We start from the raw sequence: 11386 nt of genomic DNA on the forward strand, positions 1-11386 counted from the left end.
CTCGCGCGCTGGCCGGGCGCCAGCCCCTGGCAGATGGCGCGGGGCCCATTAGACGTGCTTCATTCGCCCCCCCCCTCCCCGTCCCAGCTCCCGCTATTTAATCAAATTAGAGGAAAAGTCAATTTACTGGATTCTCCATTCTTCGCAGCCCTCCTCCTCCTCCTCCTCCGTTCCACACCCCCCTCCCAGCTCTCTCCCCCAACCCCGGTCCCCCCGGCCCCGCGTGCACGGCGCGGTGCAGAAAGCAAATTTCGGGGGTGGGGGTGGGGGTGGGTTTCAGCGAGGGCTGGTGGGCAGCTGCCAGCGCCCATCAGGTTTTCCCCTTCCCTCTATTTCCCTTTTTTTCCTCCCATTGCCACGGATGACGGCCAGTTGCTTCCAGCTCTGATGTCGGGCAGAGTGTCTGTGTGTCCGTCCCCCCCCTCCAAGGAGCCCCATAGCCACGGGGGCTGGAGGGGCTGATGGCTGCAGGGGGGTGTTGGGGGGTCTGCTTCGTCCCGGGGATGGAGATGGGCTCAGGGGGAACCGCGTGGCACAGGGGAAGCGGGAGGAGAGAAGCAGGGCTGAGAAGCAGGAACCTGGGGCACAAAGGGAAAAAGCAGCATTTAATTTTAACACCGGCCCATGTCAGAGCTTTTTTCAATCCGCCCCCCACCACCCCCCCCGCTCCAGGAAAAAAAAAAAAAAAAAGAAAGAAATTCTCAGCGTGTTGGGTGATCGGAGGAATAGAGCGTGGTTTTCTCTGCCCTCGGTGGTGTGGGTTCCCAGCTGGGGGTCGGGGGGGGGGGGGGGGGTTGGGACAGAGCACCCGTTCCCATCGCGACGAAGCGCTGTGCTCCAGGGGGAGCGTTCCCAGAGCCCCCGCGCCCACCTCTGCTTTTCGGGGGCATCGAAACCGACCAAAAATCAAATCTTGGTTTCGGAATGAAACGGCCCCGGGGGGACGAAAATAGGCAGCGAGCAAAGGTTCTCACGTCATGGCGAGCGGCCTTTCGGTTTCTTTGCGCATTGAATTCCTGCGCTCGGAAATGGGAACCGCCGCCCGGCTCGGTTCGTTTTGGGAAAGCCAATCTTCTCTTTTGCATCACGGAGGCGAGCAGAGCCGCCAGCACCTGGCAGTGCTGCGTGCCATCCTGCACGAGGGGCCGTGCCCCCACCCCCCTCCTATTTCCAGTGGTTTGCAGCTGACCCCCGTGCGTGAGCGCATGCGGAGGGGTTTGGGGTCCCCGTGAGAGCTACAGTTCAGGGCTGTGCTGCTGCTGGGTGTGATTGGGGTACGCTGCAGTGCCACAGAGCTGCACTTTGCTTGCAGGTTCCCGTGCAGACGCAGCGCAGGGTGGGGGCACGGCGATGGGGTCCCCAGGGCTCGCTGTCCCGACCCATCCCATGCCCTTGGGCGCGGGTTTGCATGCAGAAACGATGGCGTTTGTGGTTGCTCATAAAAAGCTATAACCACAGAAACAGGAACCGGAGCAGCGCACCGAAACTGGGGCCAGTGCAGCCTGCTGGGCGCCGTTCCGGGAAGGCACAGGCTGCCAGGCTCTGCCCTGCGTCCCCAGCCCCGGGCCGCTCCACTTGGTGCTGTCCCCATCGCTTTGTCCCACTCCGTCCCCTGCTCAGGGTGGGCTGAGCCCCGGGGTAACGCGCTGCTCCTCTCCCCTCTCTGCCTCGCAGGTGTATCCATCCAACTCAGGTGATGACTACAGCAGGGATCCGGCTGGATACACCCCCTCGAAACCTCCCAGCACTGTGTACCCCGGAGCCTTCTATATGGCGGGTGAGTGGCTGGCACGCAGCACGGCCAACGGGGGGGATTGCACCGCGTTGGTTCGGGGCTGGAGCGCGCACGGTGCCCTAGAGCAGCCCTGGGGGCCCTGCAGGGCATGGCGGGGGTGGATGCAGCCCCTGCTCAGGACGGGACGTGTTCCAGGACCCCTAACCCTGCTCACAGCTCCTCCTTTCCTTCCAGACGGGCTCCACAACTCGCCAGACCTGTGGAGCTCCCCCGGTGCCATGAGCCAGTCCAGCTACGGGGCCATGCTGGGCAGTTCCTCCTCCCCGCTCCCGCAGTCCGCCGGCTTCAACAGTTTACATCAGCACGAACGCATGGTAACGTCCCCAGCCGTCCCCCCCCCAGAGCCCCTCACTGGGGCCGGGTCAGTGGCCGAAGCCCCACGGCCTCCCCCAGCCCCCTCCTCACCCCGCTGTCCCCTCTTTCCAGAACTACCAGCTGCATTCAGGAGAGGTGAACGGCGGGCTGCCCTCCGTGTCGGGCTTCTCCTCCGCCTCCACCCCGTACGGCGTCTCCAGCCACACGCCGCCGATCAGCGGGACCGACACCATGATGGGTACGTGGGGCACCCTACTGCCACGCAGGGACCGAGCTGGAAAGCCAAAGCCCCAGTATCAGGGCTGGGGTGCCCCTATCTGCATACCTGGACGCTGTTGATCCCTTTTGTGTCACACAGGGGACAGCTCACCCCTGCTGGGTGCCCGGGCGGCCCCCGGGGAACGGGGTGGGGAGGTGGATGTGGGCTTTGGCAAGCAGCAGAGTGGGTCTGGGGGGAGCCCAGGGTTTGTGGAATCAGCCCTTGGAGATGCCGTGATGTGAGTGGCAGGATTGGCACCTGGGCTGCGGGAAGGCAGCGTGAAGCCGTTCATCCAAATCCTGAGCGCGACGTTCAGATGCCGCATTAAACCCCTGGGTGCTTTAATCTCTGACCCTGCTGAGCCCATTACAAAACGCGTTACCGAAATGAGCTCGCGTTCCCTGGGAAATGAGCATCCTGACCTGGATTCCTGGGGAAGGGTTTGCTCAGGGAAAGGGAACCGCCTCGGGAAGGATGTGTACGAGGAGCCTTGTCCCAGCAGCTCTCCGGTGCCTGGCACTGATGTCTGTGTCCTCTGTCAACAGGTAACAGAGGAACCACGGCTGGGAGCTCGGGAGACGCCCTTGGGAAGGCACTAGCTTCAGTAAGAGCTGCTGCACATCCCCGACTGTTCCCTGCCCCTGCAGACCTCCCTCTGCAACGAGGACCATCTCGGCAGTGGGAAGATGGACGCGTGAGAAGTTTGGGGGAACCTCTGCACCCCCAAACAAACACAGCTGCCACCCTGAGTCCCGGCGCTGTGCAAAAACCCCTTTGAGCAGATGGGGAACCCGAGGCACGGGGCGTTACCACGGTCCCATGAGCAGACCCGTGCCCACACAGCCCTCCTGGTGGGACTGGTGGGTCAGTCCTGGTGCCCAGTCCCTAAGTGTGCTGCTGCAGGCTGGAGGGCACTGTCCCACTGGGGAGCAGCGTCCTCTGCTGTGGGGCCGGCAGAGCTCAAGGCTGCCCCTGTCCCGTTCAGCACAGGGACTTTTGCTTCTGCCTGGAGCTTTGAGGGACGCTCAGCACTGCACCCCACAATTATTCTGCGGGGTTCCTGCTTCCCTCCAGCATTAGAAACCAAGAAGGGATAACGCAGGGCAGAGGCACATGGTGCTGGGGGGGGAAGGGGCCTGGCAGTGGGGCAGGAGGGGCACACACCGGTCCGTGCAGCAGCGCTGGGGAAGGGGAGTGCTAGCGCAGGGCTGAGCGCTGCTGACCGTGTCCTGCTTCTCTTCCTCCAGATTTATTCCCCAGATCACTCTAGCAATAACTTCTCGTCAAACCCCTCCACACCAGTCGGCTCCCCGCAGGGCCTTGCAGGTAGGTGACAACATTGCTCCTTGTGTCAAGAGCCCCATGAGCTTTGCTGCCAGGAGCTGTGAGGCGTCGTGCTTCCCAGATCAGCTCCAAAGAAACCCTCGTTACAGACCCCGCGCTTTGGGCAATCTCACCAAATCCCATTTATTTTTAAAAGCAGGGGAGCGAGCTAAAGCATCTCTGCCACCCCCCAGGCTCCTGGGGGAGCCCTGTCCCTGCACGCCCCATCTCAGTGGGGCTCGGGAAATTTGTCCCTGTGGGATGAACCCAGTGTGAACTGGGAAGCAGCCAGAGCTGCTGCGAAACCATTTCAGTGCCCGATGAAAGCCCATTCCCTCGGTGCATGGGTGCAGAGCCACCAACCTGCTGCTCCGCACCTCGGTGGCCCCATGCAGTGTTTTGGTGGCCCAGTGCATGCCATGGTGGCCCAGCTTCCAGCCCCACCTAGCGGCTGCTGTGCCCAGTCCCAAGCTGTCCCCGTTTGTTCCCAGGCACATCCCAGTGGTCTCGAGCGAGCGGACAGGGTGCCTTATCTCCCAGCTACGAAGGGAGCCTCCACACTTTAGTAAGTGAAACATCTCCTCGCTCCTCTTCTTCTCCTTTCGTTGTGTTCCTGGGGGTGGTGGGATCGGTAAAATCCTCTCCCCCAGGATCTGAAGGGGGAGGGTTGGCTGGCAGAGTGGTGTGGGTCAGAAGGGACCTTAAGGAGCCCTTAAGGGACCTTAATATTTGGTGGGATGCAGCCAAGCAGATTTGAGCACTGATTCCTGACCCCCGTCCACACCACTGGGTCCAGCCCAGCTTTCTGCTCGCTGTGTCAGAGCAGAGCTGCTCCTGTGACACCTTGATGTCCCTGGGGGTGGCACTGTCAGGGCTGGGTGGTTTGTCCCCACGTCTGCCCTGCAGCCTGAGCACTGAGCTGCGAGGGGCTGCTGGCTTTGCAGACATTAACGGATTCCTCTCTCCGTCCCCTCCTTCCAGCAAAACAAAATGGAAGACAGGTTGGACGAAGCCATCCACGTGCTGAGGAATCACGCCGTGGGCCAGACGGCCGCCATGCCGAGCAACCACGGGGACATGCACGGGCTGCTGGGCTCGGCGCCCGCACACAGTGCCACCGTGGGCAGCCTGGGCCAGGCCTTCCCCGCTTCTGTCATGTCCCTGGGGGGCCGGCACCCGAGCCTGGTGAGTGATGGATGGGGAGCGCTGCGGTGGGGTGGGCATCCCGGGTGCGTAGGGTCCTGCACTGGTTCCCCTTTGCCAAGAGGTTGGTGACCACGGGAGCGTGTTCTGAGTGGGCCTGGGTCCCTGCTGGGGCGAGTGTCATTGCAGGACCAGGTGTGCTTTGCTCCCCAGACTCTGGTACAGAGCAATGTGCCCCGTGCTGCAAACCAGCTGCAGCAGTGGGAGTGCTGGCTCTGTGCTGCCAACCCCTGCCAGTGTAGTGCAGCCTGGTGGGGTGCAGGCTGCCCAGCCCTCGCCCTTTTGGGGTGAGGTCTGTGCTGCTGGGGTGTCCCTGCTCTGCTGGCGGTGGGGGGCCTGATGGAGATGAGTGCAGCCAGGCAGAACGTCCTTTGCAGCACACAAGCCGTGCATCCCAGTAGAGAGGCTTTTCCATGGGATTTCAACGCTGACTGGGGCTTCCTGCTTGGCTCTGCCGATGGGCAGGGCATGGAGCTGCAGCCCAGTGCCCCGCAGCCCCCAGGGCAGGTTGGCTCTTCTCTCCTGCATGGAGAACACGTGGCTCTGTGCGGGGGCACCTGTGCTGGCCCTGACACTTCCACCCCTCAAGGCTTGCTCTGCTCGTTCTGCTGTAGGTGGGAGGAGGTCACCCCGAAGACGGGCTGTCCAGCACCCCCAGCATGCTCCACAACCATGTCACACTTCCGTCACAGCCCAGCTCACTCCCCGACCTCAACAGGCAGCAGGACACGTACAGCGGTAAGGCAGCTCTGCACCTGGGCACGCACGAGTCCCCCTCAACACCGCGGTTTGGGGTCACCCCACATCCAGCTCAGGGCTTCTCACAGAACCCACTTCACCCACTGCACCTTTCCCAGAGGTCTCTAATGTGGCTTTTGGCTCGTGTTGCGTGTTCCTGCCCCTCTGGCTGTGGGTACAGTGGGACCCCGGGCACTGCACTGCTTGGGGAAGGGTGGGCTCTGGCTCTGGAAGATGTGAGTGGTGAAATGGGAGTGGAGGGGGAAATGCAGAATTGGAGAGCCCCCTCAACAGGGTGAGATGGGGACATGGGGCTGTGTCAATGGAAACCCCCAGCCCCCTCCAACCCCTGTTTCTTGGCAGGCTTGTCGGGGGGGCTGGGGCGAAGCAGCGTCTCCTCAGGAACCAACGAAATAAAGAGGGAAGAGAAGGAGGATGAGGAGAACACATCAGTGGCGGATAACTCGGAAGAGGAGAAGAAGGAGCTGAAACCCTCCCGGAATAGAACAAGGTGCTCTTTGAACAGGTCTCTCCCTTCACTTTGTACTGCTCTGAAGGCGTTTGGGTTGGAGTACGGCCACAGTGACCCCCAGGCACTGGGCTCAGCCTGGTGACACTGGGACCCATCCTGTGGTGCGGACCCGCGGCCCCTGCCCAGCCTCAGAGGGGAACAGCCTGGGCTTTGGGACCAGCCATGCCAGGAAGGCTCCCAGCCACTTGCCCTGCTGTCCTTATGACTGTGGGCTTTTCTCGTGCTCATAAAGCAGAGGGTTTGGGCCGTGCTCACTCAGGGCATTGCTCTTGGCCCTGCCCAGGCACTCAGCATCCCTGGGCAGAGAGGGAAGGCTCCAGCCCCTCCATGCTTCAGGCTGCTGTTCCATCTGCTTCAGGCTCCTGTATCCCCCGTCACAGCCAGCCAGACATGGCAGCGGGTCGGGGGGGGGGGCCTGGCAGCGTGCTGGCCTGTCCCCAGCCTCGCCGTCAGCTTGGTCACCCTGCTGGCCAGCAGCCACCTCCTGCCCTCCACCCAAATCTGTGACACCGGGGTCACCCCCAGCACCTCCTCGGAGCCAGCACACACCTCCCAGGGACAGCTCACGCCTTAAATCACAGAACCACAGAACCATTCAGGTCGGGAGAGACCTCTCAGATCACCATGGCCAACCCCAACTCATCCCCACTGACCACGTCCCCAGGTGCCACATCTCTCCGCCGCGGTCCTTGAGCGGGGACGGTGACCCCACCACCTCCCTGGGCAGCCTGTGCCGGTGCCTCACCAACGGCGTTGTGGTTTCTTTATTTGTTGTGTATACCCCCCCCCAAAAAAAAAAGAAAAAGAAAAAGGGAGGAAGAGGAAGAGTCCTAACGCTGCTCTCCATGTCACTGCATGTCCCCGTGCCGCGGCGGGGGGACGTCTCGGTGCCGCCGTGTGTGTTTCTTGTCTGTGAGTTGACCAGTGCTGAGAGTGCACGCGAGGAATGTCCCTGTCTCGTTCTTATTTTAAACCATTAGTCAAGATGAGGATGAGGAGGACGATCTTCTTCCCCCAGAGCAAAAAGCCGAGAGAGAGAGAGAAAGGAGGGTCGCCAATAATGCCCGTGAGCGCCTGCGGGTCCGTGACATCAACGAGGCCTTTAAAGAGCTCGGACGCATGTGCCAACTCCACCTAAACAGCGAAAAACCGCAGACCAAACTGCTAATCCTCCACCAGGCCGTATCAGTCATACTGAACCTGGAGCAACAAGTTAGAGGTCAGTGAGGGTCCCGGAGTGGTGATATTGGACGTATCTGATCGGCACGGGGCTGTCTGTCTGTCTGTCTGTCTGTCTGTCTGTCTGTCTCTGTGACGTGTGCTGTGGTGCCTTGCGCTCTCTCTCCCCTGTGCCCTTGCATTCCCGAGGCTGTCGATGCCTTTTTTTTTTTTTTTTTAAATCATTATTATTATTATTTATTTGGTCCTTTTTTGTTTTGTTTTGTTTTGTTTTTAATTTATTTTTCCTTTTTTTTTTTTTTTTTTAATTATTATTTGATTCTGTTGTCGCATCCCCGCTCTTCTCTCTGTGCTCCCCGCCGCGTGCTGCATGCCGCTCCCCCTGGGGGCACCCGCAGCCCCGGCACCACCTCTTGCTTTCCCCCAACAGAAAAAACAAAACCCCCACCCCAAACCAACAGCAAATCCCAGCCCCCCTCGCCCCCCAAACCCATTCCACCCTGCAGCACAGGGAGCTGCCAGCTCTTCCCCCCCAGCAAAGCGCTGGGGGCCGCCGGAGCCGCGCGGAGCCGCGCTCCCATCCATGCCAGGAGCTCAGCGTGTGCACAGCGGAGCCCGGAGGTTCCAGAGGACTTTGCTGCTTTGTTCCGCACCCGCAGTGCATGCTCCCACCTCCCGGTGCCGGGCAGGTTAACCCCTTTCTCTCTGCAGAGGCTGTTGTAACACACGAACCCGCGGTCTGTGCCTGGCTGTGCTCCTCTCTGCTGGCCTCTGCTGTTGCATTGATGTTGGAGTCCTTTGTGCCTCTCTTCAGTTTGTAATTTATTTTTTTTTTTTTTGCTTTCCGTAACATATTTTTTTCCTGTCTCTTTTTTTTTTTTTTTTTTTTTTTTCCCCCGTTTTTTTTTTTTTTTTTTTTTTACTTTTTTTTTTTTTTTTTCTTTTTTTGATTCTGTTCTTTCCGATCTCCTACAGACAGTCCCCAGCCGTGACCTCTCGGTGGTCCCACTCTCTACCTTGTACTTGCTGCTTGCGGCCGGAGGCAGGAGCCGAGGGGCGGCGGGGGGGCCGGGTCAGGCAGAGTTGGCACCGTGTTCACTTTGGTCTCCCACGCTTGTCCCTTTTTAAACCCTTCTTGGACACAGCTGGGGACGCACACCGAGCCCCACGTGCAGGTTTTAGCGCAGGCAGATAGGGTGTCACTGCTCTGCTGGTTCTGCTCCGGGATGGAGCGAAGCCGACCCCACATCCCTCCGTGCAGCGGGGCCGTGGCGTCCCCGTGTGCCCTGCCAGGTGACTTTGTGCTGCGGTTGGTGGCAGATGGGGCAGGCAGGAGAAGGAGCGGGTCGAGGTGTTTGTTGCAGGGAGCCGGCTCGCTGGTGACACCAGGTGACACCAGGCTGTGTCATCGTGGTGCTGTGCATCCTTAGGGGACGCTGCGTGGCCCTGCAGAGCTCCAGCAGCACGACAGGGAGACAGCTGCAGCCCACCTGGGGTGCGTCCGGGCCCCCAGCATTAGCTGGGAGCAGTGGGCATTGTCACTGCTGGGGTGGCTGGAGGTGGCCTCGCTACCTGGCCATCCCGGCTGCTGGAGAGGCGATGGCTGTGCCAACCGGGCACCGTGACAGCGAGGAGAGGACAGGACAGGGACAAGGCTGGCACCCAGGACCCTCAGATAGGGGCATTCCGGTGAGAATTTTTGCTCTGGGGGAGAAGGTCGTCTGTACAGCACGGCGGGGGTCATGGGGCTGCGGCGATGCCATGGGGTAAGGTGCTGCCAGCACGGTGCTGCCGGTGGCAGGAGCTCTCCCAGGCTCCCATCCCTGCCTGGAAGAGTAAATTCCCCCTTCCAGACTGCTGGGGGGGTTGGGCTGACTGGGATGAGCCGGGTTCGGTGCACTTGAAAGTGACCCAGGGGTGCTTGGCCCCCACCCCGGTGCTGCCCGCACCCATCAGAGGGTTGGGGCACAAACCCTTTGTTGGGACACTTGGCTGCAAATGTCATACGAAGAGGGGTTTGGGCGTCATCTTGGGGGATAAACCCAATGTTTTGGGGCCGAGGCACGCCCCAAATCCCCAAACTTTTGCAGACAAAACAGCGGTGACGTTGTACACGGGGTGCATCTGTCACCACTGCGCCCACACCCCCCCGCCCCGCGCTGGCAGCACCTCCCATAGCTGCAGAGGGGACAAGAAGCCCCCACAGCCCGGACCCCCCCCAGCAGCACCCGCAGCAATTGGCTTTGCAAAACGAGGGCCGCTTGGGCCGCTTCCAGTGGACAGCAGGAGCACTACCAGCACGGCAACGTCTGCCCCCTCTCCCGGAGCACCCCCCTGACTAACCCTGTGGTGCTGTGAACCCAGCAGTACAGACGAGGCCTTATCACTGGAGGACAAAGATCTGAGGGACCGGGAAAGGAGAATGGCCAATAACGCCAGGGAGAGGGTGCGCGTGCGGGACATTAACGAGGCCTTTAAGGAACTGGGACGCATGTGTCAGATGCACTTAAAAACGGACAAAGCACAGACCAAACTGATCATCCTCCAGCAAGCGGTGCAGGTCATTCTGGGCCTGGAGCAGCAAGTACGAGGTATGGAAACTGCCGGAGGTGCACTCGGGGTCCCTCTCCCCATTCTCTGCGTGCGCGCGCACCTCTGCTGCCGCTCTGCTTCCCGTGCGCTGACCTTTCCAAAGCCACAACCCGGGCTTGACTTCTTGGAGCCTCTCTGTCCCTTTTCCCATTGCTCTTCGTGGGAATTTGGCTCCTGGATCCCTTTGGAAAGCTCAGCTCTCCGCTTCGCTTCGCTCCGCTCTGATTGCAGCGCTCTGATTGGTTGCAGCGCTCAGATTGCAGCGCTCTGATTGATTGCAGTGCTCTGATTGGTTGCAGCACTCTGATTGCAGCGCTCTGATTGCAGCGCTCTGATTGATTGCAGCACTCAGATTGCAGCGCTCTGATTGATTGCAGCGCTCTGATTGCAGTGCTCTGATTGATTGCAGTGCTCTGATTGGTTGCAGCACTCTGATTGCAGCGCTCTGATTGGTTGCAGCGCTCAGATTGCAGCGCTCAGATTGCAGCGCTCGGCCGGGTGCGGGGTTTCGCTCGAGCGCAGCCCAACCACGTCCCTGCAGCGCTGCAGGAGCAGGCAGAGAGCAGCTCCCACCTCGCATGTCCCGTTCTGTCCCGTGCCTCTGTCCTCGTTCCTGGGACGCTGCCGCCCCGCACGGCGCCGCTGCCCGGGCTGAGCTCGCTCCCTCCCCTCCCCTGCTGTTTTTGGCACAGAGCGCAATCTGAACCCCAAAGCGGCCTGCTTGAAGCGTCGGGAAGAGGAGAAAGTGTCCGGAGTGGTGGGAGACCCCCAGATGACACTTTCAGCTTCTCATCCTGGTCTCGGAGACGGTCACAACCCCGTTGGACACATGTAAAGGTAGCGTTCCCCAGTCCCAGCCGGGTCTCCGTCCCACCCGTGCATACAGCGCTCCTCTTTGCCCTCCTCCTTTGGTGGACAAACTGCCCGTATTTATAACAAATGGGAATAAAAAAAAGAGGCAAAAACAGCGAGCCCACATCTCAGCTGCATCGCAGCCACACTGAGCCCTCGGGGCTGACGTGTCCCCCAGAGGCGACGCTGCGGCGTGGGGCCAGCGCTGTGTTCCTGTTCTCACTTGGGGCTTTTCTCGCTTGGATTTTCAGATCGTTTCGTCCCCTCTGGACACGGAGACCCGGAGGAAGCAAACCCACGCTGTGACCCGCGACCTCCTGGCACCATGAACTGTCGTACTGCTCATACTGACACAGGCGGACGGATCCTGGCGTGACGTAAGGGGTTGGAAAAAAAAAACAAAAAACAAAAAAAAACAAAAACACTCGGTCCGAAAACGAAAGCAAACAAAACAAAAATTGCCTTAAGTCTAAAGCGCCGAACAGTCAATACATATCACTCAGTTTAGGAGAGGGTGGCGTGTTCTCTTGGCTTGTTCACAAGCAGCCAGCAGCAAAATTGTGCCTAAGCTTAACATTTCTTTTTTTTTTTTTTTTTT

General features: G+C 60.2%; 1 protein-coding gene across 23 annotated transcripts in view; it reads left to right on the forward strand.

Moving 5' to 3' along the window:
- TCF3 (transcription factor 3) overlaps window positions 1-11386 on the forward strand; it is a 50732-nt gene extending 39346 nt beyond the window's left edge. For 7 of the 23 annotated variants that reach the window (XM_021378400.1, XM_021378401.1, XM_021378415.1 and 4 more), the window contains 12 exons: window positions 1675-1777; window positions 1970-2109; window positions 2222-2348; window positions 2915-3063; window positions 3617-3695; window positions 4184-4257; window positions 4674-4877; window positions 5510-5633; window positions 5997-6159; window positions 7146-7384; window positions 10629-10773; window positions 11040-11386. In XM_021378400.1, coding sequence (XP_021234075.1) covers window positions 1675-1777; window positions 1970-2109; window positions 2222-2348; window positions 2915-3063; window positions 3617-3695; window positions 4184-4257; window positions 4674-4877; window positions 5510-5633; window positions 5997-6159; window positions 7146-7384; window positions 10629-10771 — 1545 coding nt within the window. In that variant the 3' untranslated portion in view covers window positions 10772-10773; window positions 11040-11386. Of the gene's footprint in view, window positions 1-1674; window positions 1778-1969; window positions 2110-2221; window positions 2349-2914; window positions 3064-3616; window positions 3696-4183; window positions 4258-4673; window positions 4878-5509; window positions 5634-5996; window positions 6160-7145; window positions 7385-9708; window positions 9936-10628; window positions 10774-11039 lie in introns of those variants that run through there. The other 16 variants (XM_021378407.1, XM_021378420.1, XM_021378409.1 and 13 more) reach the window with 13 other exon arrangements.

Source organism: Numida meleagris, chromosome 27, assembly GCF_002078875.1.
Source record: "Numida meleagris isolate 19003 breed g44 Domestic line chromosome 27, NumMel1.0, whole genome shotgun sequence".
Taxonomy (NCBI): Eukaryota; Metazoa; Chordata; class Aves; order Galliformes; family Numididae; genus Numida; species Numida meleagris.